The sequence below is a fragment of the Ictalurus furcatus genome, chromosome 21 (assembly GCF_023375685.1).
Source record: "Ictalurus furcatus strain D&B chromosome 21, Billie_1.0, whole genome shotgun sequence".
Taxonomy (NCBI): domain Eukaryota; kingdom Metazoa; phylum Chordata; class Actinopteri; order Siluriformes; family Ictaluridae; genus Ictalurus; species Ictalurus furcatus.
The window spans coordinates 16,241,168-16,267,845 of record NC_071275.1 but is presented as its reverse complement, the minus strand read 5'-3'; the positions used below and the strand labels follow the sequence as shown (position 1 = coordinate 16,267,845).

At 40.6% G+C, this 26,678-nt stretch overlaps 1 protein-coding gene across 2 annotated transcripts in view; it reads left to right on the top strand.

Annotated features, from left to right (window-relative positions):
• Positions 1–26,678, top strand: part of ptprga (protein tyrosine phosphatase receptor type Ga) — a 298,438-nt gene that overhangs the window by 268,706 nt on the left and 3,054 nt on the right. For both annotated transcript variants that reach the window (XM_053652631.1, XM_053652632.1), the window contains 15 exons: positions 1,584–1,675; positions 5,698–5,789; positions 11,264–11,360; positions 11,465–11,547; positions 13,185–13,319; positions 14,700–14,834; positions 16,803–16,975; positions 17,495–17,630; positions 17,749–17,895; positions 18,898–18,991; positions 20,270–20,346; positions 22,934–23,062; positions 23,394–23,540; positions 23,778–23,920; positions 26,308–26,443. In XM_053652631.1, coding sequence (XP_053508606.1) covers positions 1,584–1,675; positions 5,698–5,789; positions 11,264–11,360; positions 11,465–11,547; positions 13,185–13,319; positions 14,700–14,834; positions 16,803–16,975; positions 17,495–17,630; positions 17,749–17,895; positions 18,898–18,991; positions 20,270–20,346; positions 22,934–23,062; positions 23,394–23,540; positions 23,778–23,920; positions 26,308–26,443 — 1,816 coding nt within the window. The remainder of the gene's footprint in view (positions 1–1,583; positions 1,676–5,697; positions 5,790–11,263; positions 11,361–11,464; positions 11,548–13,184; positions 13,320–14,699; positions 14,835–16,802; positions 16,976–17,494; positions 17,631–17,748; positions 17,896–18,897; positions 18,992–20,269; positions 20,347–22,933; positions 23,063–23,393; positions 23,541–23,777; positions 23,921–26,307; positions 26,444–26,678) is intronic.

Here is a 26,678-nt window from a genome sequence, read left to right as displayed (position 1 = left end):
GCTTGGCCTTTGTTCAGCAGAGCAGGCGTGTGGAGCACAGAGGCTCTCGACCGTCAGGCGTGAATTTCAGCACATGAAAGAAATCCTTCCGGAGGGTTCCTCAAGAAAGTTAAAGGCAGGTCTTTCTGGCACGGCTGGAGGCAGGTTAATGTAGTCACGTTAGACTTTCATTTACTGACCACAAAGTATAGAGAGTACAAAAAGAAAAAAAGAAAGTAGTGTCCAGCCAGCAGGGTGTGTGTGGGTGTGTGTGTGTATGACAGAGCAAGCAGCAGGTGCTGGGGGAGGAGGCAGAATGTCGTGCAAAGTTAATCCTATTGAACGGACTTAGGACTGCCTCTCTGTCACCTCCCTGTACTTCAGCAGATCTGAGATCATCTGAGCTGCGCGTCAGGTCAGGGACAGACATGCGAGGCTGGTCCAGGGTCGGTGGTGTTTTTTTTGTTTTTTCACGCAGAGCCATGTGGCTCTGACCCCAAGTGTTAAATGAGCATGACACAAGAGAGACCCTCCCTCAGTCCTCCTCTTCACTCTCCGTCTCTGTCGTCCTATCAGTCATCAACAGCATGCCAAAGCTTCTGCCTCTCTCCTACGTTTGTCCGTTTGTCTCCTCGTGTTCTCGGAGGATGAACAGATTGTGTTCTCTCCTGTGTGTGAAGTACAGGTAGGAAGACAAGCCTGCACTCCTCCATTCAGGACACTTACTGACTACAACCTGTCGCTCTGGTTTTCTCTTGGGCCTTCATGCTCTCTCAATATATATATATATATATTTTTTGTTTTTGTTTTTGTTTACCGTTTTCTCTGAGAGGTGTTATCAGGGCTGTTTTGTTTCTGTGTGAGCTAAAGACGCTAAACCAGTTTTCTCACACTCTCCTTTTGGAACTGGAGCAGATTCTTCTTGACACTCGTGGTGTTGTTTTTTTCCGTTGAGAGCTGCATTCGTGAGCGTCTGTGTCTGTGTCGGGGTTTTTTCACCGGATCTGTGTAGACTTAGCACTCTCTGAGGTCTATCATACTGCCATATTGTGTTTGTTTTGGAAAAGGCTTTCTGGAGATAATGTTTCCTACTACTTTCTGAAGTGTGTTTGCATGCAAGGTAGAGTGAGTGAGTGAGTGAGTGTGTGTGTGTGTGTGTGTGTGTGTGTGTGTGTGTGTGTGTGTGTGTGTGTGTGTTTAGTTAGTGTTTGCTCTTTGGATACGGGTGGAAAGTTCACTTTGATCCTGGCCCGTGTCCTTCCCTGCTGTATGATGATCAATCACCAAAGCGGATGTTACTCATTGTGACTAATCCATCACACCACAAACTTTTTCCTTTCATTTCTCTGAATTTCGGTATCGCTCTATTTGTGTCATGTTCTGTTGTCAAAGTATACGTTTATGAGATTATAATTAGGACTTTCTCTTCGCAGCACCTGTGATGTAAGTTAGGGCATGTTTATTTTAGGGTTCATGTGGTGCTGAGTTGTTTATTTTAACAGTTGTTAATGAGCTCTCGCTCTCTCTCTCTCTCTCCCCCTCTCTCTCTCTCTCTCTCTCCCCCTCTCTCTCTCACACACTCTTCTTCTCCATGTGTGTATTAGGAGGTGTTTCCAGACTGCTCATTTCTATGTGGAGGACAGCAGCTCTCCGCGAGTGGTGCCCAATGAGAGTATTCCAGTCATCCCCATCCCAGGTGAGTTTCATGACCACAGTCCTGCTTAAACCATACAACGTGGACGTCTTATTATAAAATGCCCAAACCTATGGTCTGTTTATAAATCATACTTTATAAGCCTGTGTGTGTGTGTGTGTGTGTGTGTGTGTGTGCGCGTGTGTGTGGGCATGTTCTTATCAATACAAACACAGCTGCTGTGTCTGATAGCTTACCAAACCCAATATTTACTATATCACGCCTATATGTGTCTTATGTAAAAGGAGCAAAGGAACCGGTTTTTCATTTTTGTTTCATGTGCTTTAGAAACCTTATGTTCAGGTTAAAATGTGAACTATTGGTTCTTTAGGTAGTCGATAGTGATTCATTAGCTGCTCATTTGTTTTGGGGGCAAAAAAAGTCTTATGATTATTAACATTTAAACATAAACAAACAAATTCCTCAATTTCTGCACATATATTCAGAAGTGACTCAAGATTGTATATTGTCCCATTGTGGTTAATTGTTTATTTATCTATCTGTTTATTTGTGGATTATTGTCCTGCTGGAAGATCCAACCATGGCCTATTTTAATCTTTCTGGCAGAGGCAGTCAGGTTTTCATTTAATATCTGTTGATATTCGATAGAGTCCATGATGCCATGTATCCTAACAAAATGTCCAGGTCCTCTGGCAGAAAAACAGCCCCAAAACATTAAAGATCCACCACCATATTTAACCGTGTGCATGAGGTACTTTTCCATATGGCTATCTCTCTGTGTGCACCAAAACCTCCTCTGGTGTTTATTACCAAAAAGCTTTATTTTGGTTCCATCTGACCATAGAACCCGATCCCATTTGAAGGTCCAGTAGTGTCTGGCACACTGAAGATGCTTGAGATTGTTTTTGGATGAGAGTAGAGGCTTTTTTCTTGATACACTTCCAAACAACTTGTGGTGATGTAGGTGACTTCGGATTGTAGTTTTGGAGACTTTCTGACCCCAAGACACAACTAGCTTCTGCAATTCTCCAGCTGTGATCCTTGGAGATTTTTTGGCCACTCAAACCATCCTCTTCACAGTGCTTTGAGACGATATAGACACACGTCCAACTCCAGGTCATAACACTTCCAGTTGACTGGAACTTCTTAATTATTGCCCTGATGGTGGAAATGGGCATTTTCAATGCTTTGCTATTTTCTTATAGCCACGCCCCATTTTGTGAAGCTCAACAACCTTTTGCTGCACATCACAGCTATATTCCTTGGTCTTACCCATTGTTAAGAATGACTAAGGGAATTTGGTCTATGTGTTACCTCATATTTATACCCCTGTGAAACAGGAAGTCATGGTTGAACAATTTCCGGTTCCTAGTCACCCAGGTGTACTAAAAAAAAAAGGAAACTATCAGTGGGAATATACGTCAAATATATTTTTCTCATATGAATTCATAGGGGTGCCAATAATTGTGACACACATATATTTAACAAAGATTTTTTTTGATAAACCTGTGTTGTGTTTGCAGTTGTTTGATATCCATGAGAGCAGAGTATTTTTGTGAATTTTAACCATTTTTCACAGCCTTCTTTGCTCATACATACCAAGTGTGCCGATATTAGTGGAGGGCGCTGTACATCACTTTTAATGTCAAATAAAATCCATGAAATTTAAAGCTTTAAAAGTGGATTTACAAATATTTTATAAACAAGGCCTCAGGACTGAAGCATTCGATCGTTAGTAAAAATGGGTCAGTGAGCCAGTGGCCATCTTTCAGGAGCGTATTTTACTCAGAACTCGAGGTGTGTGTTTATGGTTGCACGCCGACCCGTAACACGGCGCTGTTTACACTGTTTGGGTTGTGGGTTTTAGCCTGGTTATTCATACACCATCTCAAACACTCGCTCATAATTTACCCAGCGCTCTCCCTCACTCTCTCTCTCTGCCCTTTTGCACTCTGTGTAGAAATAATTGGAGCTGTCTTGTGGAGTGAAAAGTGTGTGTCTGAGTGTGTAACTGTGTAAGAAGTGATGGAGTGGAGCCGAGCTTATTTTACTGTCTGCTCCACACTACTCCTCTGCTAGATTAGGGTAATGACCCTTGGACGTAAAAATCCATCACGGCATTGATTTGAACATGAACAGGGAGTGATGAGCTCTTCACTCTGCTAATAAAGATGGTTAAAGGATTTTTAGCCCAGCTCTGTTATGATTCTTGCACTACCTCTTTGGCGTTATAACTATTATAGTTATTAACAGCATTAACAGAATCCATATCACTTCTGACAAACCACGTAAAATACCAGACTCACCAGATTTATTGCTATTATTTAGGGAAATTAATTCGCATAGACACAGTGTCCTGTGTGAGTGAAAACACACAAGTACATGAGAACAGTCAGCCTGTTTTTTTTTTTTTCTGCCTCTAGAATACTGACGTGAAATCTGTAAGAAAGTGTATGAAGTTACCGTGTTGAGCACGTCCAACCACACCTTATTCATTTATTTTATTTTTAACTCCACCCCTTCTTTACTTTTACATCAGCACTAAAACACAAAAATACTCTCTCACTCTCTCTTGCTCGCTTTATTTAGTGAGTATGAACAGATTGAGGTCTGAATCTTTAATGCTTTCATGGCAGCCATCAGATTTCCACCTGTATCAGATGTAGACTGGAAATGAATTTTCCCCGTTTTCATCTGTCTCATTGGAATATTTAAGAATGTGGGTAGTGAAACATTGGAGCAGGTTTTTTTTTGTTTGTTTTTTTCAGGAAGCATGTACTGATGTGGAGTAAAATGAGCATGTATGTCACCAAATGTAATTCAAAGAGATATTTTTCCCTCAAATCTGTCTTTCACTGCGAAATTCCAGTGCTGGAATTTCAGGGGGAGACTGATGGAGGGATGGAGGGTGGGATGGACTTTATTGAACCCCAAAGGGAAATTTGAAGGTTGATGAGAGGATAAATGGTTTATTTTCAACATTGTTGTGTCACTCGTCCATATTCATGCCCGAGGTCTGAATTATTGAAATATAACAAATAAGAATACATAAGTTTGCCTCACACCTCCAGGGTCGGGGGTTCAATTCCCGCCGCTGCATGTGTGCGCGGAGTTTGCTTGTTCTCCCCGTGCGCCGGGGGTTTCCTCCGGGTACTCTGGTTTCCGAGTAGGCTGATTGGTGTCTCTAAATTGTCCGTAGTGTGTGAATGGGTGTGTGCGTGTGTCCTGCTATGGGTTGGAACCCCGTCCGGGGTGTCCCACACCTTGTGCCGCAGGTTCCCTGGGACAGCCTTCAGGCTCCCCACAACCCTGTGTAAGAAAAGCGGTACAGAAAATGGATGGATGGATTATTGAAAATGAATCCGTTTATTGGCGAATCAGTGAAAATGACCAGCAACAACCATCAAAGAGTGAAAAACCCCTCAATGCCAGCCAATTGTTCAGTTTGCAATGACTATTAGCACCATGTAGATAAACATTATGTCCTTACATTGGACTAGTATTATGTGCAAATAAAAGGGATAGAGTTTTTGAAAAGTTATAACATGTTTCAGTGGATAATTTGATCTGGATATTGTAGATTAGTGCCCAAGAACTTCTGCCGTAATCATAAAGACTATCCTGTGCTCACAATCCGCTCATACGGGTCATTCTTTCAACACGGGACGTCTTTACTCTTCTACACCTGTATACAGTAATTATTTATAAACCCACTACCCGCTGTCACCCGGAAGAGGACATGTTCCCTTTTGAGTTTGGTTCCTCTCAAGGTTTCGTCCTCATTTTGCTCACTGTTGCCTCTGGCACCTCATTCGGGATCGAAATCTATATAGTAAACCACGGTGTATATAGATGACCTATAGGCATAGGGTTTGTATTTGTCTGTGTGCTGCTGTTGTGCGTTTACAATCATTCTCAAGTATCCTGGTGTCCTAGTGTCCTGGACAGTGCTTAATGTGTTATCATTATTAAGGCCAACACATTTGCTATTATGACATTGCATGCGAAAGGAAGAATCTTCTTTTCTTCACTCTTTATGTTTCTGTTCTCTGGCTGTGTTGCAGACGACATGGAGGCGATCCCCGTCAAACAGTTTATCAAGCACATATCAGATCTGTACGCCAACAACCAGCATGGATTCTCTGAAGACTTTGAGGTGAGATGTAATGCCTTCTTTCACAACTACCACACACACACACACACACACACACACACACACACACACACACACACACACACACATACACAGGCTCTCTGTACTTTAATGGCTTTTGCTCACAACATTTAGTCTCTGTCTATGAACAGCTGGCATGTACACCCTGTGTGTGTGTGTGTGTGTGTGTGTGCCTTAATGTGTCCACAAGCTTGTATGTGTGTTAAGCATTTCTGGCAGGATGTTATTATAGGCCAGACTGGCATCACTCTGTCAATGTGTCAGCAAATAGGGATGTTTTATAGCCCTTCTGTGAGCGTGTGAGTGTGTGTGTGTGTAAACCAGATGGTCTTGGACATGACCAGCCCTCGGTTGTAGCTTGCCTTGCCCAGGCCAGAAAATCATGTCACGTCTGTGCCGAGCTGTCAGACCCTTCAGGCTGTATTAATATTAATCTGCAGCCGGATCAGAAACGATCAGTAATCCACAGAGGCACAGGACCACACGTCTCATATTATCCAAACGTCTGCTGCTTTATACCTAATGATAAGCGGTGTCGAGATTTTTTTTTTTTTTTTTTTTATTTGTGGACCCATGAGATAGGATGTGTGTGAGAGTTTTAGTCACTCAGGTCATGGTGAGTGTCATGTAAGTTGGACTTCCTGTGTATTTGGGGTAATTCACACATATGATCTCATGAGATTGACACGATACCGGAGTCCGAAGGTGTGAATTGGTATGAGTTGACATGTGTAAATATACCTAAGTGGAATAAGTAGGCCATGTTTGTTCAGAAATAGTTGGTCCTTTGTGACATAGGTGAGAAATCACCTCTGTCCAGAAAGCGTTCTCTAATACAACACTGCATTCAGTAATATGAATACACCGTCTCATGACTTCATAGCTGAGAATTAGACAGTTTAAATTTTCTCTCCATATATTCACTAATGAAGCCCTTTGAATAACTGGCAAAACATGATGAATAAATAGAAATTCCTGTCATTAAGACAGGATATATGACTGTATAGTGCTTTCCACTAATATTGGCACCCTCTCATGTTCTCATGGTTATCAAACAATTGCAAACAAAACACAGGTTTATCAAAAAAGAATCTTTGTTAGATATAGGTGTGCAACTATTATTGGCACCGCTATAAATTCATATCAAAATCAACACAAAAATGGTTTACTGACCACAAAATCAAGGTCCTGCCATGACCATCCCAGTCCCCTGACTTGAACCCAAGAGAAAACCTGTGGGGTGAACTGAAGAGGAGAGTCCACGAAATCTGAAGGATCTGTAGAGGTTCTGTACGGAGGAACGGTCTCAGATCCTTCGCCATGTATTCTCCAACCTCATCAGGCATTATAGGAGAAGACTCAGAGCTGTTATCTTGGCAAAGGGAGCTAGCACAAAGTATTAACTAAAAGGGTGCCAATAATTGTTGCACATCTATATTTAACACAGATTTTTTTTTTATAAACCTGTGTTGTGTTTGCAGTTGTTTGATATCCATGAAACCAGAGTATTTTTGTGATTTTTTTTTTTTTAAACAAAAGATCAAAAGGTTAAACAATAAAGACAAAGTAAAGTTAAACAATAAAAATTTTCACAGCCTTCTTTGCTCATATTTACCAAGGGCGCCAATATTAGTGGAGGGCGCTATAAATACTTCCCTGGGTGAAAGTGTGTTTTTATAGAAACCTCTCTCTGCTTTTCGGATTCCGCTTCACTCTTTCAGTCAATCACTGAGGAAACCTAGACAAATCAGGTTAGATCTCAGACGCTCCAACCATGTTCTTATTTTGTACACTTTTCTGCCCACTAGCTTCAGAATCCTCACGGTTGTAACCTAATTGGCTGTCAGGTGGGAAAACACACTTTTAAATTGTGACACTTTTGGAGCAAGATATAGTCACAGGATTGAAAGAAGTCCCCAGCATCATTTCTCTAATTTAATTTAATAAAAACATTTTTTTAAACAGTTAGTGGCGAGTAAACATGGTTGCCTGTTTGAAATGTCACTCAAACAGCCTCATCCTTTGAAAGTCCTCGATTCTTGGCCATGGTTATTAAAGAAACGTACCAGACTCTTTAGCAAAAGCTAGAGGTCTAGTTCTCGAGTCTAATACATGCTAGACTGGCATCAGATCTGCAAATTAGACTGGCCTGTTTTATAGTCTAGCTATTGTATTTTAGAGATAGTGTAGTTATAGTGTAAAATGAACTAGAATAAAAATAAACTGGCATTAGATGAGATGACAGAGCAAACAAATTTTGTCGCAGGGGTCTGTAAATATGTGCGTGGTAACTCTGAGCAGTACTTTAATCAGGATAGAGAGTGAAGATGAGTGTGTGGATGGAGTTTACATGCTCGTACTTATCTTTACACACTCAAAATAGTGGTGTCAGGGGGCCGGCATGTCCTTCAATAGCGCCTTCTTTGCTGCCTCGTCCTTTCTTCCCCCTGTACCTCTCCATCCAGTATAGCAGAAAAGGACAGAGCCAAACCCCCGCCCCCACCACCCCTTTTTTTTTTTTTTTTTATATATAAAGGGAGCCTCTAGGGCCTCTAACAAGTGGCTTTGTGCTGCTTTGGCGAGAGAGAGAGAGAAAGGTGGTTGGGGTGGCAAGAATTCAGGCATGTGTGCACTCCAATTGGGAGATTTTAAAGGGATTCCTGGGAAAAGAAGAGTGCTTTAGGAGAGGGAGCCAGAAAGATTGGGGGGATATTTTGAGTATGGCATTTTGTACTGGTGTTCTGGCAGTGTGTGCAGAGAGATAGAGGGAGGGGGAGCAATTATGGATGAATAGGTTGAGCAGGAAAGAGTCCAAAGACTTAAAGACTCAGAAAAGCTTTAGGATGATTTGGTGCGATCTAAGACTCGGCTGAATTGATCAAATTTGATCCTTTTGAATTATCCAAACATTATCCAACACACACAAAGCTTATCAATGATTAGTTATACATTACTGCTTTTAGATCGAATACATTTCCCTGTACACACACACACACACACACACACACACACAAGAGCTGCAATTTCTTGCCATTTTCCTGTTCTTGATCGTACTGAAGGAGTTCTGCTATGCCATGAACTAGGAGATTAGACAAAGGTCAGACTCTCAGTGGTGTAATGTAACGAAGGAGTAATACTTTGTTGCAGTACTTCAGTATTTTGGAGAGAATCTGTACTTTGCTTGAATTTTTATATTTCTGTCAACTTTTACTTTTGCCCCACTACATTTCCTAAATAAAACGTATCTCCGATACATTTCCCCCAAGCATCTTCGTTGCTAAAAAAATAAAATTTTGTAGTCCCACACCGAGAACACAGACTGCAAGCAAGCAGATTTGACAACTCGGTGGTCCAATCACTGGTTGTTTGCAAGTGCTAACAAGGCTCCATTTTTAAGGGGGTGTAAATGCTTAAAAAGAATAAACGTTTTGTATTAACAGCATTTACTTGTACTTTTACTTTCAATACGTAAGTACCTTTAATATAAAATAAATACTTTTCATATTGAAGTACATTAAATATCAGATACATTCAGACTTTTACGCCAGTAATATTCTAAAAGGTGACCTTCACTTCTATTTCAGGTAAGATAGCTGTATTTTCAGGTACGTTATCCACCTCTGCAGACTCTGTAGTTTGCAGGTGCAATGTAACCTTCTAACATGAAACATGGCGTTGCTATTTTTGTGTCTTTGTGAGTATGACATTCAGAATCTGTCTGTGCAGTGGTATTTTCAGTCTCACTTTGGTTCATTTGGGCTAATATTACCACATAATAAAAAAATTACTGAAGTTGTACGATCAAGATGTTATTTTGATGCAAAGCCTTCAAAAGTCCCGTCCCATTTCTGACAACTTTTAACGTTACCGCATATCAACGTTAATCGGCTTATACTTGCCATCTCATAACTAACTACATACGATTAAACTATTTTCTCTTTAACAGTTGAGTGTAATCCCAAATTAAATGGCAGACTCACGTAATGCCTTCACTGAGACGAGGAATAAACGAGCAGAAAGAAAGAGAACACGTGTTTAAGTGAGATGTTTATATCTGAAATGTAAGTATATGTTATTAAGAACGCATCACTGTGCTGCACTGCTGCACCACGCCCCTTTATAATGTATTCAAATTAACCACGCCCCTTTTACAAGTACCCTGCTTTTCACCTGGCTCCCTCCCGGGAATATGGTCATAAATGTAACATGCAATCAACCAGCAAAAACATGATCCTGCTACACGCCTCATTTTTGGATTTGTGTGGTAGTCATAAACATAAGGCAGTCAGAGGTTAGTGCTGGCATGAAGTCACTGGTGTGTGCGAATGTGAGTGTCTGGAGATGGAGGCAGCTTTCAGGAAACAGATGTCACTTGCGAAGTCTCTGCTGTTGCTGTCGCCTCTGGCAGTTTTTTAAACGCCTCGGAAGTGTCACAGTATCAGATCAACACACCTCTCTTCCCCTCAGCCCTCATTCACACTGGATGCACACACACTCATATAGAACAGCATCTCTCTGGAGTCTGATTGGTCAACAGCACTTAAATGCCAATGGGTTTGTGAAGTAAACATCATTTATATATAAGTGATATTTCTGCTGAGCTTCACCGAAGGAGTCAAAGCATTTAAATGTCAAACCATTACTTAATCAGGTGGAGCATTTTTCAAGAAGTACACATCCAGGGTTCAACCTCAGTTCAGGTTGCAGTCTGCGTGAAGTTTCGTATGATGTACATTAGGTGTGCATGGTGCCTTGAGATGGATTGGCCTTCCGTTCAGAGTGAATTCCTGCCTCATGCCCCCAGGATTCCCGGGATAGACTCCGGATCCACAACAACCCTGACCAGGATCGAGTGCTTGATGAATGATAATTGGCAAATGTGTGGAAGTCAGTCTAAATTTATTGTCGAAATTATTTAATCAAAATATTGTTTTTCAACCAAAGTTGACTAGGTGAAGGTTTTTCCCAGACTTCCCAGTCCTCCCCAGACCAACAAGTTATCACCGAAATATATAGATTTTTCTTTTTTTATCAAAAATAATTCACAAACCCCTCTTCACTGCTCCCGTCTTCTTTTAATGGCATTTATGTAAATAATTTGAGGTGCTGAAGTTGTTGTCATGGCAACAAAAATGAACCCCACCTCCAAGCTCTTCTGTAATGATTTCTACATTGAATGTTTCAAGGTTTAGCTTTGGCATTGATGTTGGCTTTAAAATCTACATATGACTAATGAGTATCTGCAGGATACTTAGGGGTGTGTGTGTGTGTATGTGTGTGTGTGTGTGTGATGGATGCTGCTTCTGCATGTTGTACAGAATCATCATTCAAAAGAAACAGGAACGGCTGCTGCTAGTGGAACATTTTTGTAATCTACATCATGCTTTTTGTTTTATATTGTTTTTTAAATTGACGTTTGTGTGTGCGTGTGTGTGTTTGCGTGTGCTAAATTATAGGAAGTGCAGCGTTGCACAGCCGATATGAAGATCACATCGGAACATTCAAATCATCCTGACAACAAGCACAAAAACAGATACATCAACATCGTAGCATGTGAGTATCTCTCTTTACCTTTTACACCTCTCTCGATCTCTCTCTGTGCATGTGTGTGTGTGTTCTGTATGCTATTCACACTCTCCGCCTCTGTCCCTCTCCAGATGATCACAGTCGAGTGAAGCTGAGGCCATTAGCCGGCAAGGACTCCAAACACAGTGACTACATCAATGCTAACTATGTGGACGTGAGTGTTTTCCTCAATCTGTGCTCACAGGTCTCACCGAATTGATCAGCCACTGCCGTGTAGACATAACTGTTCATCATTGCGATTATTCCTGGTTGTGTGTGTCCCAAAGGGCCATATTCAGAATTGAGTTAAGCGTGCATAGAAGCGTAGTTCTGGCTGCAAGACAAATCACAGGTTTATATTAATGCACTGTTTTTATAGTAACAACTCATTCACAGAAACTTAATATAATATAAGTCTAATAATAAATGTATTTACAAAACATACCGTAATTTAACAAAGAAACTTGTATGACTCATATAATATAGTGAAGAGATGTTTATTAAACGTTTATGGAAGGAGTCTCCAGTGTCAGCACTCTGTAACAGTCTTCAGGACAGAGGGCTTTGCACTTTCTGGCTTCTCAGTAACATGACAAATAACAATGTTAATTGTGATTAAAAACAGATCTAAAGTGCAATGTAGTGTCTGTTAATAAGTGTAAAAAAAATTATCGTTGGCAGCTTGCTGTGATATAAGTGGAATTAAACACTTGGCGGTATTGTTTTATAGGAAAATAATCCACTATTATCACCCCAAACTGGATTATTTGTTGGATAATATCATGTGTCTTTCCTTACTTAACGTGGGCAAATTTTTGGGATTAGATTTGTGCCAAAAGTATTGAACATAACTTTTTAAGAAATGAACAGAAATTATCAATGAGAGAGAAGATAAACAGTCTGAAGCATTTCGTTTACGTGCGCCATTCTGGCATAAATCTCATGTATGGGCGGGGCTTAACAGCGATTTACTCTCACTGGCTAGTGAGATTTGGATTGACAGCTGAGGAGGATGACATTGATGACGATGACACTCTGTGCTGCTCCTCTCGGAGCAATAGTCGTATGTGACTCAAATCTCAACCTCAAATATTAATTCCTAACTAATATACTGACTAAGTAAGCAAGTACATTTCCACTACAAAGTACAAACTCTATAACTGTACAGAGAAGCGCATCCAGAACGCTCTCCAAAATTCGGGACAGTGAAGTCTACACTTCCTGGTCAGAGAGCTGTCGATCCAAATCTCACTAGCCAATGAGAGTAAATCGCTGCTAAGCCCCGCCCACCCGAGAGGTTTGTGACGGAATGACGAATGTAAACTTGCGGAGCGTTACTGAAAAGTTTGAAAGAGTAAACGAAAACTCTGGCAGCGCATTCACCAACCATGATGAACGAAATCGAAGCTTAGAAAACTGATAACAAAGAACGCTGTTTATTTGAAGACCGTGTTTCATTTTTGCCACTGAGTTCACTGTTTTCACTTTCAGAATGTTTTTCTTCTCTCTCATTGTACTTTTTTTTCCTTTCTCGAAAAGTTACGTTTAATACTTTTGGCACAAATCTAATCCCATAGAAATGACTGTACTGTAGTATAAGAGGAATACATCACTTCAGGACATGCTGTTATAGGAAAATAATCAGCTCTGTGGTGGTTCCAGCTCCACCTCCAACTTTTATTCCTTATATCAATTTCAATTATCTGAATGAGCTGAATTTAACGCAAGCCCTTCCATATGTTTCGACGTATCTTAAGTCTGCAATTGTGAATAATGATTGTATAAGCTGTAGTGTGTATGCATGTCTCTCAGGGTTACAACAAGCCCAAGGCCTACATTGCTGCTCAGGGTCCCCTGAAGTCCACCTTCGAGGACTTCTGGAGAATGGTATGGGAGCAGAACACCGGCATCATTGTCATGATCACCAACCTGGTGGAGAAAGGACGGGTGAGTTCCCTCAGCTGCTCTCATCTTCTACCAGCTACATTCTGTTTCATCTTGTTCTCCTTTCTAGACAGTACACAGGAACCAGATGGGGTTTTTTTTCTTTTTGTGCCCTAATATAACATCCTATAACAAAGATTCTTTTTAGTCTTTTTATTTGGCATGTGACACAAAAACATAGATGTCTCTCTCTCTTTTTTAACAATATTTAACAAAGAAAAAATGACAAGAACAGCAAAAAACGTCCACATCATGTAAGTGACTACAGCAAACGTTTGCATCCACCATGGGTTTTGATTGGTTAAAAGGAATTACAGCTCTTTTTTACTATTTATTTGCAGGAAAAGATCATTTCAGAGTGTTAAAAATGAAAGTAGGGAAAGTCACAAGAATATATTTTGAAAAGTTTTGGCATGACTCTCTTGACCTGCTTATTAAAGTATTGTATGATATTGTAGATCATGTTTAGAAAGAGCCAGACTTACAACACACTTTGAAATGAACGTTTTGGGTTTTTTTGTTCCATGAAATCAGATTTGAAGTTTTGTGGCTTTAGTATGAAGACGTTAGTGTTAAGGTTGTCTATAAGCTAGTGCGCTCCAAAACAATGACAAAATTCGCATTTAGAAGATATAGATTTAGTCTCTCTCTACCGCCGATACGGATCAACGATCTGAATGACATCACTCTGCACTTCAGCTGCTCGTCGGATTTTCTGTCCAATCAAGTGCTCTCTAGAATCCGAACTGTCCCGCACCCAACAGTTGTAAGTTCCCTGGCTGTGAGGTATGCTAAACACTATTGGCTATTTTAAAAGGGGGAGGAGCCACACAGTATGTCCCACCCTGACTTCCTGTTATCAGTGGAAATTACGCCAACACATTAATAATGCTGCGCGTTTCAAGGCACTTCACGGGGACTTTAAAATACATTGTGAAATAGAACGGTATTTCCTTTTTTTCCCCCATTCAAAAATCACAGGGGATGCAAACTTTTGCTGTAATCACTTGCATGTTGTGGAGGTTTTTCCCTCTCTTTTAGATTGCAACATTTATATGACTTTTAGTAACCGATCTTGCTGTTTGCACTCGACTGTAGTTAATTGCAGACACTCCAAAATAAAGTGATGGGGTGATGATGGTTAAAATTAACCACATGCAAGTTATAATCTTTACACAAACCCTGAAAAACGGTTGACATCTTAAACAAAGTTGGTAATTAATCCTGACTTAAGAAATGGATTTAACTGTAACTTTGTGTGAGTTGGAGATCAGAGGTTGCCATGTATTGCAAAATAATAACATTAAATCTGTCAAGTCGTACTTATGAAGCAACTTTGGATGGAAATGTGTTTACGTGAGTGTATATATGTGTGTGTTACAGAGAAAGTGTGATCAGTACTGGCCGACGGAGAACAGCGAGGAGTACGGTAACATTGTGGTGACGCTGAAGAGCAGCAAGGTGCACGCCTGCTACACACTCCGCCGCTTCACCATCCGCAACACCAAAGTCAAGAAGGTCTGAGTCTCTCTCTCTCTCTCTCTCTCTCTCTCTCTCTCTCTCTCTCTCTCCCTCTCTCTCTCTCTCTCTCTCTCTCTCACTCACACACACGCTCACACTCGCTGCAGTTGATCTGAAACACACTCACCCTGCATGCCGTGCACTTTGATCCTCACTTTAATCCAAAGTGTCCCGAAGTCTTTGTTCAGTCGGAGCAGGTGTGTCCACTTCAGGTTGGGAGTGAACTCTGAAGAAAGTGAGTCACTCACTGCTGCTGTTGGAGATATCTGACTTGTAGCAGATGTTTAAGCAGAGATTAGACTTTGCACCGGTCACACAGGTGCCGATACAGATGGATATAGGCCATGGGCCAAGTTTATACCATTAAAATAAGAGCCTGAAAAGGAGACTCTGCTCTGTAGCTCACTGCCTGGTGTTACAGGAGAACTGGAACAGATCTGTGAAAAGTATCTGCACTAAAATGAATCCATTTCAATCGATGCAATTTATTCAAGTCCGATTTTAATTGTATGGCGCTTTTAACAATGGACAATTGTCACAAAGCAGCTTTACAGAAATATATATATATTTAGAATATCAACTTTAAATGTATAAATTTATCCCTAATGAGAGGCCAGAGGTGTTGAGGAAAAACTCCCTGAGACGATATGAGGAAGAAACTTTAAGAAGAACCAGACTCAAAAGGGAACCCATGCTCATCTGGGTGACACCGGATAGAGCGGTTATAAATAATTCCCTTCTATAACGGTGCACTACATGATCAAAAAGTGCCATTGTGTAACCAGGAAATTCATTACAGTTTTAGCATGAAGCCTGTTTTGTTGAAGTCATCAACTGTTCACTGAATTGAATTGAGGTTGTGCATGATAGTTATATACAGAAATCAAATGTATAAGAGATGTAGTAGAATGAAAAGTAATACAAGTATAAAATATATTACTTTCCTAAATATTTTTGGCAAAATACGTCAATAGTAATGGTGAATTGGAATAATTTCCTCAAGTCCGGAGATTTAGATCGGGCGTCACGCTATTTATTTAGCTGTTGTCATTGGTTCAATATTTTACATACTCTTGCTCTGGCTGATTGGCTGCTGGTAGCCAAAACCTTTAAACAATTCCCTACTCTATATTTCCTATAGACTAACCTCCAGGCTAAGTAATTAACAAATATGCTTTTGTTTGTGGCTCCAAAACTCAAATAGAGCATTCTATATTGAACAGAGTGCAGTTTTGGATGTACCAGGAGATTTGAACGTAATGCAGCTGCAATGAAACTATCGACAATATTACATTTTCTGAAATATTCTCACTAAAGCAATGTGAAAACACAGTGAACCCTTTAAGTAACCGTTGAGTAACCCTTTAAGTAACCCCCCCCCCCCCTTTGTGCCTGGAGTCCCCTGGGATAGGCTCCAGGCTCCCCGTAACTCTATGTAGGATAAGCGCTACAGAAAACGGATGGAAGTAACAGTGCCTGTTTCACTTTTTAGGTTTGAGGTAGTAAGAGGAATTAAGAGGCTTATTTTGGCGTGAGATTTACAGTGTGTTTGTTTGTTAAAAGGCTGTAATGCTTCAGAATTAATCCTCTTAACTAACACACATAAAGTGTTTAGCCAGCCATAATAATGGGCATTTTTACACAAGCCTCTTAGATACAGGAGAGGACCAGAGGTTAATCTGTTTACTTTCCAAAATACAGTGTTCTCAGGCATTATGGATTATGTACATGAATGTCATTGTGCGTCGTTGTGTTTCAAGACTAAAAAGGATGTTTGATGTGGTGTTGTGTGTAGTTGGGTGTGTGTGTGTGAGAGAGAGAGACAGAAAGAGAGATGTGTGCGAAGGAATTGTGGGTGGATGAGCATTTGTGAGGTGAAAGGGTGTGTAAATGATGGTTTTAAAGGTCAGAAGGGCATCGTGAAGGTTTGTCTTTGTAATTTTGTGTGTGTGTGTGTGTGTGTAGGGACAGAAGGGCAGTGTAAAGAGTCGTCAGAGTGAGAGAACAGTAATCCAGTATCACTACACGCAATGGCCTGACATGGGTGTTCCTGAGTACACACTGCCTGTGCTCACCTTCGTCAGGAAATCTTCTGCAGCACAGACGCCCGAGATGGGCCCCATGCTCGTTCACTGCAGGTACACACACAAAACGTCATCACTCAATTACATTTTTTTTGTCCTGTGGTGTCGTTCAGCACTGCAATCATTTCCAGATTCTCAAAAGAGTCTGTCAAAGGCACTGTTCTGAAGCAGCTTGGAGTGACATCACTGGTCGTAACATTAAAAACGTTTCATTGTCCATTTATTTATTTACTTACTTACTTACTTACTTATTTATTTCCATAATGAAAAGAAATCGTTTAATTAATTGCAAACAGTTTTCATGTTTTGAATGAGTCATTTATCAAGGTAACCGTCCTGACTGAAAATCTTCAAATTTAAATAAAGTTTGTGCTATTAGTCTTATTATAGACATGCACATTTTTTGTTGCAGACGAATACATACGTACCATCAGAATAAAACGGACTACACATGAATCAGTTATATTTTAAACATGAAGATAGAGTGAAAACACCAGGACGTATACGCTTGTTGAACATGTAATGCTTCAGGGTGTGTGTGTGTGTGTGTGTGTGTGTGTTCCTTCTCCACAGTGCTGGCGTGGGCAGAACAGGAACCTATATCGTGATTGACAGCATGCTGCAGCAGATTAAGGATAACGGCTCTGTCAATGTGCTGGGTTTCCTTAAACACATTCGCACACAGAGGAACTACCTGGTTCAAACCGAGGTTAGTCTCAGCAGTGTGCTTCACTTCACACTCACTTTCTTTGACACTTTGACACATTTCCTGACACTTGTTGATGTTTTTTTCTTTGTTTGTTTGTTTTTGTCTGTCATTTGTTCAGGAGCAGTACGTCTTCATCCATGATGCCTTGTTGGAGGCCATACTGGGGAAGGAGACGGAAGTTTTGTCCAGCCAGCTGCACAGTTACGTCAACAGCATCCTGACCCCTGGCCGGAGCGGCAAAACCCGGCTTGAGAAACAGTTCAAGGTCAGGCAGGAGAAGCTCTTAGACTTCTCCTCTCTTTCTCTCTCTCTCGCTCTCTCTCTCTCTCTCTCTCTCTCTCTCTCTCTTACATACTCGAATTCATAATAAATCTAACATAATTAGACTGAAAATGAATTAAAAGTGGAGTTTCATTTCAAATGCCGGTCGTGCCACGAGGGCAACCCGAGTGTGTGTTCGCTGTGGGAAATGGAGTGTATGTGTGGATTGTGCTTTAATTTGAATCATCTCCCCTTTCTCTCACACGCATATACACACACACACACACACACATACACACATACAAAAATGCAGTCAGTTCCCCGGTTATGTGAGATCGAGGGTGTTCATGCAGAACGTTGCAAGGCTTCATGCTTTAAATGTAATTAGCCTTCAGGCTAAAGTTCGTCTGTTTTTTTTTCTTCTTTTTTTTGCTCTGCTTCTTCATTCCACTGAGATGTTTCTTTCAGCTAGCTTTTAAATAGGCCTTGTTTATTTTATTTCTTCTCCTAGTCTAGTAACTAGATCTTTAGTAAATGGCTTGTGTGAATGGATTTATGGGATTTTTTTGTTTGTTTGTTTGTTGAATTGAAGAAACGCTAGAACAATGTCAGATACATGTATTACAGGTTAGGTAGAGTCACCATTTCACATTTTGTCTGTCATCACCTGCCTTTTCCCAGCAGGCATTAAAACTGATGCTCAAAAAGGTTTAACCTATTTAAGAGTAGGCAAAACTGACCATTTTAGGTATTTAAAAAAAATCACTTTAATACCTCCCCGATATGTACATTTTTTTGTATAAATAATGTATTTTTTAATACTTAATTTATTTGCGGGTTTTTTAGGTAAAATTTAACCTGTCATCTTTAAACCAGTCCATAGTGAGTTATAGATTGTTGGAAAGTTTCTAATTCATGTTATATAATTCATGTATTGAGGTTTCCTTGTTTTGTCTGGATTTAGAGATGCTAAAGATGAGAACAGTGTATTTTCTTGCTCCTGTAGCTGGTGACTCAGTGTAATGCCAGGTTTGCAGAGTGTTTCAGCGCACAGAAAGACTGCAACAAGGAAAAGAACCGCAACTCCTCTGTCGTTCCATGTGAGTTACACCTGAACAATTATACTTTCTCACACTATGGGTTCACTATGATAGTTTGAAGTTGCTATGGTTACTATCTCTATAGCATATAAACCATACTGCTATATTATTTGATTACTGTGCTTTATGGTACCTACAGTGCCCTCCACTAATATTGGCACCCTTGGTAATTATGAGCCAAGAAGGCTGAGAAAATTGTCTTTATTGTTCAAAAATTCTCTTCTCTCATGGATATCAAGCAATTGCAATCAAAACGCAGGTTTATTTAAAAAAAAAAAACAAAAAAAAACAAAACAAAAAAAAAACACTTTTTTAAATATAGGTGTGCAACAATTATTGCCACCCCTATGAATTCATCTGAGAAAAATATATTTGAAATATATTACCATTGATATTTTACATTTTTTTAGTACACCTGGGTGACTAGGAACAGGAAATTGTTCAACCATGACTTCCTGTTTCACGGGGGTATAAACATGAGGTAACACATAGGCCAATTTCCCTTAGTCATTCATAACAATGGGTAAGACCAAGGAATATAGCTGTGATGTGCAGCAAAAGGTTGTTGAGCTTCACAAAATGGGACGTCGCTATAAGAAAATAGCACAAGCATTGAAGGAGGGCACTGTAAGTTTTTACAGTGGTGTTTATGTGCGCTGTTGTGTTATTCCTATGATACTATCATAGTGTAGGTTGTTATATTGTTAAAATGCACGGTTAAATATTGAGTATTCTGAGTATATTTGATATTCTTATAAGTCCCAGAGATTTTTTCTTTTTTTTCCTCATCTTACTCTGGTAAAAAATATTCCCAACTATGCAACCATGCCAAGGCATTGTTCATATAATTTTATATCCTTGGCAAATAAACGTGTTTTATTGTTTTATTTATTTTTTATGAAAAGTATTTATTAAAGAATTCCCCTATGTATGGAGACTACACCCTGTAGAATAAAGTACTAGCTGTCATTTATCTCACAGTAAATACCATAGATGGATATCACTTTTGCCATAGTAGTAGTAAAACTATAACTGAGCTACAATAGTAACTGTGATATACACATCCCAGTAAACCATATTTGTTTTATATTTGATAGGGTCCACCTCATGTTACACTGCAACAAAAACATATCTAGCTTTTGTCTTTCTTTTGTTTTCTGGCACTCTCAGCAGCATGATTGCAACATGTTCATTTCAGCAGGATACAAATCCACACAACACCTTATCCATGCTATCTCTGGTTAAAAAAAACCTCTGTGTATTCTGTGTCCCTCCCAGCGGAGAGAGCGCGTGTCGGCCTGGCTCCACTTCCTGGAATGAAAGGCACCGATTACATCAATGCCTCTTACATCATGGTGAGTGTCAGTCTATATAGTCCTGTCCTGTTCGACATTAACTCTATTTGTACACTAATCAGTTCTAGCACGTGTAGGGAGACTCTTTAGGGTGCTTAATCTGTGGAGTCAGCCTTTCCTGACGGGGCCTGTCTGCCGCCATCAACTACAGAATTATTTATATTTGTAGCAGTGGACGATTTAGTTGAGGAGTGTGGCTTAATATTTATTTATGAACTTAGCAGACAGATATTTGTGAGACGGCGTGAATAAATTGATTTTGTTTAAATAAAGAGACAGCACAATATTACTCTCATCATCCAGTGAGACTCCAGAGTTTTTAAAAAGCTCTGCATTTCACATTTTAGTTTCATTATATCGGTGGACTGAAATCTTTTTAGTAGGCAAAGTCAATTAAAACAAAAAGGCACAGCACTATTAAAAAGTGTACTCTTAAAATGTTCTGGAATAAAAGAAAGGAAGGAAGGATATATGTTGGAAGTAAGGAAGGATGGATTTTGGAAGGAAGGAAGGATGGATGTTAGAAGAAGGAAGGAAAAGGAAGGATGGATGGATGTTGGAAAGAAGGCTGGATGGATGTTAGAAGGAAAGATGGATCAATGTTGGAAGGAAGTATGGATGTTGGAAGGATGGATGCTGGAAAGAAGTATGGATGTTGGAAGGAATGAAGGATGGATGTTGGAAAGAAGTATGGATGTTGGAAGGATGGATGTTGGAAGGAAGGATGGATGTTGGAAGGAAGTATGGATGGATGTTGGAAAGAAGTATGGATGTTGGAAGGAAGGATGGATGGATGTTGGAAGGAAGTATGGATGGATGTTGGAAAGAAGTATGGATGTTGGAAGGAAGGATGGATGGATGTTGGAAGGAAGGATGGGTGGATGTTGGAAGGATGGATGGATGTTGGAAGGAGGGATTGATGGATGTTGGAAGGAAGGATGGATGGATGTTGGAAGGAAGAATGGGTGGATGTTGGAAGGAGGGATGGATGGATGTTGGAAGGAAGGATGGATGTTGGAAAGAAGTATGGATGTTGGAAGGAAGAATGGGTGGATGTTGGAAGGAGGGATGGATGGATGTTGGAAGGAGGGATGGATGGATGTTGGAAGGAAGGATGGATGTTGGAAAGAAGTATGGATGTTGGAAGGAAGGATGGATGGATGTTGGAAGGAGGGATGGATGGATGTTGGAAGGAAGGATGGGTGGATGTTGGAAGGAAGTATGGATGGATGTTGGAAGGAAGGTTGGATGTTGGAAAGAAGTATGGATGTTGGAAGGAAGGATGGATGGATGTTGGAAGGAGGGATTGATGGATGTTGGAAGGAAGGATGGATGGATGTTGGAAGGAGGGATGGATGGATGTTGGAAGGAAGGATGGATGTTGGAAAGAAGTATGGATGTTGGAAAGAAGTATGGATGTTGGAAGGAAGGATGGATGGATGTTGGAAGGAGGGATGGATGGATGTTGGAAGGAAGGATGGGTGGATGTTGGAAGGAGGGATGGATGGATGTTGGAAGGAGGGATTGATGGATGTTGGAAGGAGGGATTGATGGATGTTGGAAGGAAGTATGGATGGATGTTGGAAGGAGGGATGGATGGATGTTGGAAGGAGGGATTGATGGATGTTGGAAGGAGGGATGGATGGACATTAGAAGGAGGGATTAATGGATGTTGGAAGGAAGGATGGATGGATGTTGGAAGGAGGGATGGATGGATGTTGGAAGGAAGGATGGATGGATGTTGGAAGGAGGGATGGATGGATGTTGGAAGGAGGGATGGATGGATGTTGGAAGGAAGTATGGATGGACATTAGAAGGAGGGATTAATGGATGTTGGAAGGAGGGATGGATGGATGTTGGAAGGAGGGATGGATGGATGTTGGAAGGAAGGATGGATGGATGTTGGAAGGAGGGATGGATGGATGTTGGAAGGAAGGATGGATGGATGTTGGAAGGAAGGATGGATGTTGGAAGAAAGAAGAAAAAGGAAGGAAGGAAGGACTTAATGGTAGTAGTTACTTATAATGACCTGTAGGTGGCAGCTGGATTTAAAAAAGCTGAACTGTTTTGTTTTTTTTCTTGAATCCAGTTCAGGACAAAAGAATTATATTATTATTTTCTCCACTAGCTTAGCTATTATTTATTAACAGTCTTATTTGAGATGGATTACATTATATGTTTAGAGCACTTACACGTGTGTGAATAGAGCCAGAAAATCCACCACAAGTTCCCAAGCCCTTCATTCAGGGCCTGCACTGTGAGGTGAACAGTGAGAACTGAATACCAGTAGGTCCTAGGTCGAAGTTCAGGGAACCTTCAAGGAACCAGGAGTAAAATGTTTGCCTTTTCAGTAGAAGGTTTCACAGTCACTGCGTTTACACACTGCTCGGAAATTTGTGGAACGCCCCCGCTTGCCTTGTGTGTAATGCTTTTGCTGAAAACGACACTTAAACAGTGATTCATTGATGATTATTTGCCATTTATTTCCTACGTAAGATATTTTAGCTGCTCCTAATTATGTTTATTTTCACTCATATATTCAGAAAGTCTTCTTTGTTTTCTTGAACTCTCCCGTGCCATCCCGCAGGGTTACTACCGCAGCAACGAGTTCATCATTACCCAGCATCCTCTGCCTCACACCACTAAAGACTTCTGGAGGATGATCTGGGACCATAACGCGCAAATCATCGTCATGCTTCCCGACAACCAGGGGCTGGTGAGTGCCTGGAAAATTCTGTTAAAAAAAACACAAAAGTACAAAGAAGCTTGTATTCATACTGGTTTGTTCACTCACTCTTTTTCTTCATCTGTCCTCTCTCTCCATCTCGCTTTCTCTCGCTCTCTCTCTCTCGCTTTCTCTCACTCTCTTTCTCTCACTTTCTCTCTCTCTCTCTCTCTCTCTCTCTCTCTCTTGCTTGCTTTCTCTCACTTTCTCTCTCGCTCTCTCACTTTCTCTCACATGTTCTCGCTCTCTTTCTCTCTTGTTTTCTTTCTTTCTCTCTCTCTCTCTCTCTCTCTCTATCTATCTCTCTCTGTTTTGGACGTAGGCTGAGGATGAGTTTGTTTATTGGCCGAGTCGAGAGGAAGCCATGAATTGTGAAGCTTTTACCGTCACGCTCATTAGCAAAGACAGACTCTGCTTGTCCAATGAGGAGCAGATCATCATTCACGACTTTATCCTCGAGGCTACACAGGTGTGTGTGTGTGTGTGTGTGTGTGTGTGTTTCGGTTGAAAGATTATTCCTAATTGCTCAAATTTCACACGAGTGATTTAACTTTCTGTAGGTGTCAAATATAAACAACATTTTTCTGTGTTGGACCTCCAGTGCTAAATCTATTACATTAGTTTGCTTTCTGTGTTCTCTGTGTATCTACCTGAAGACTGATCTGCATCTGCGTGTTTGTTTTTTGTCCACCTCTCTCCTGATCAGGACGACTACGTGCTGGAGGTGCGTCATTTTCAGTGCCCGAAATGGCCCAACCCGGATGCGCCCATCAGCAGCACGTTTGAGCTCGTCAACATCATCAAGGAAGAGGCCATGACCAGAGACGGACCCACCATAGTGCACGACGAGTGAGTTTGTGTGTGCGAACATCTACCAGAACATTTAAAGTCCTGTCCACTAGAGGGCAGGTCAGAGACAAAAACTTCTCTTCTATGTCAGTATGTAAAATTTCACAGGAAATATTCAGGCAAGCTAATTTATTTTTTTTGCTATGGAGACGTATTACATCACATTTATGTGGGGCTGGTATTATATATTGCTACGGTGTTAATAAGTTCACAAGCAATTTTTTTTGTGTGTGTTTAGGCCGTAGATTTTGTCATCACACTTTATTAAATATTGTTAGTGTAACACTGATAATAATATCAGACGATAAATATTTGAATGAGTGTTAACCCTAACCCTAACTTTTGTGACCCCTCTCAGTTTCCACCTCATCTATGTGACATCAAAACCTCATAAAAGTCACAAGATGAAGTTTTAGCCCCATTCATGGACAGAGACAAGAGGAAGAAGTGTCTCTAGAGACACTAGTTTTTTTGAGACAGGCATTCCAGCAGCATAAAGGAGACATGGCCTTAATAACAAAACACTCAGCTGCTGAAACAACATTATCCTGACAAACATGTCCCTTCTATTAGAGAATGTGGCACCAATTAAGACAGCCATCTTTCCTAAACCTCTTAGGGGTGATACCATAGTAACAATACATCCACTAAAAAGCCCAATTAGTCGTTCTCGCTTTATCAGACGAGACGAGCGGTACTTCATTTACATAATGAATAAACATGAGGTGTTGTGCTGTCGTTAGGGGTTTTTGTGCTAAAGTAGTGTGTGTTGAAATTAAAGGGACACTCATTATGTGTAATTGGATCACAGCTCCTTCAGGTGTTGTATAGTTGAAACAGTATAACAGGAAATCTTCCCGTAAACACTGTGGCTTCACACCATGATGCTCTTTGTATGTGTGTGTATGTGTGTGTGTGTGTGTGTGTTTAATTTGACGTTAAAGAAAATAATTCGCACATCCAGAGGCTACTTTTTGCATTAGCGAGGTCTCCAGAGTGGTGTTTTTGAGGCACAGTGCCAGCGTCATAAATAACAGAAACACAGGTACAACATATACATGGCTTGACTTCCTTCATTAGAACCTTGGAAAGTGGTATTAGCGTATTTTATGGGCAGTATGCACTTTAACCATGCTGTTTGTCATCTTATATGTACATTTATTCAGTTGCAGCGACACTTTTATTGTAAGCAGCTGGAGTTGAGGGTTAACATCTGTCTCTTGAAGTTGCCTCCGCAAATAGTTTGCGCATTGATAAGAATGAGCTCGTATCAGGGAGAGGTGAACATATCAATTAGCCATTCATAAAATAATAAATCAAATCAAAAAAGGCTTCATAAGGTTCCAGTGGTGTAAAAAAAAAAAAAAAAAGTTGTGTGCATGTTTTCATGTGTTTTCATGCCATGTTTTCAATGACGAATGCCAATCACGTTCAGGAGTATATGGCATATTAAACATTGAGACATTTTGGACCTCGGTTCCACATGGACGTTCTCGCTGTGGTTGCTGGGACTACGGTTGCTGCGATGGCCTTAGGACTGCAATTACCACATGCAGTTTTGCAGTCAGGTCTCCTTTGGTGAACAGTGGACTAGTTCAACAAAGACTTCATGTACAAACCATAATGAACTTTCTTTTACTTTCACACTATCCGTCGTTACCCAGATGAGGACGGGTTCCCTTCTGAGTCCGGGTCCTCTCAAGGTTTCTTCCTCTTAACATCTTAGGGAGTTTTTCCTCACCACCGTCGCCACACACGTAAAATCTGTATCCCGTGTTTATAAATTTCTGTAAAGTTGCTTTGAGACAATGTCCATTGTTAAAAGCGCCATACAAATCTAATTGAATTGAATTGAGACATACCAGATCGGTCACTTACTCAAAAAAATAAAGGATGCCATGACAACAGAACTGACCAGCTGAGACACCGCAGCACATCCTCATTTTATACAGCGGCATTTCTTTTGTCTTTATTAAATGACTAAACTTATTATTTATCTTCATTTATGGATTTATGTTGGTTGGTTTAAATCCACTAAAAAAAAAAATCTAAATCTACTTCTTAATTTTAAGCATCGGAAATTATATCCAGTAAATATTATTGCTTTCATGGTGTTTTTTTTTTTGTTTTTTCAGATTTCAGTATTAACATTGTGAGAAATGTTCCTATTAGTGATGCTCTAATATTAAATAAGATGAGAACAATTCCTCGATCTGTGACCCACTGAACAGCAAGAACCATGAGCAGCTTTTAATATAAACAAGATCTTACATTAAAAACTTCTCGTTTAACATTTAGTGACCCAGTTGAGCTTCGTAAGGAAGTGTGTAACTTTGTAAGACGTTTACGGCTTTGCTTGAACGGTGTTTGTATGTGTGGGTTGCCAGGTATGGAGCGGTATCGGCGGGTATGTTCTGCGCCCTCACCACTCTGAGTCAGCAGCTGGAGAAGGAGAACGCCATCGGCGTCTATCAGGTGGCCAAGATGATCAACCTCATGAGACCTGGTGTCTTCACCGACATTGTGAGTGCTGTTAGCGTAAAAGTAGCGCAAATACACAAACACGGGATGCTTTCACACGTGCAGTGTTTAGTTGGTTCGTGATGGCGAGGACGTAGAGTTCATACTCGCTGTGAACCGAAACAACCAGTCTGAGAGTGTTTGAGTAGTGCTTCTAGGGTTTCCTCTGGGTACTCCAGCTTCCTCCCCCAGTCTGAAGACATGTGATGTAGGCTGATCGGCATTTCCAAATTGTGTG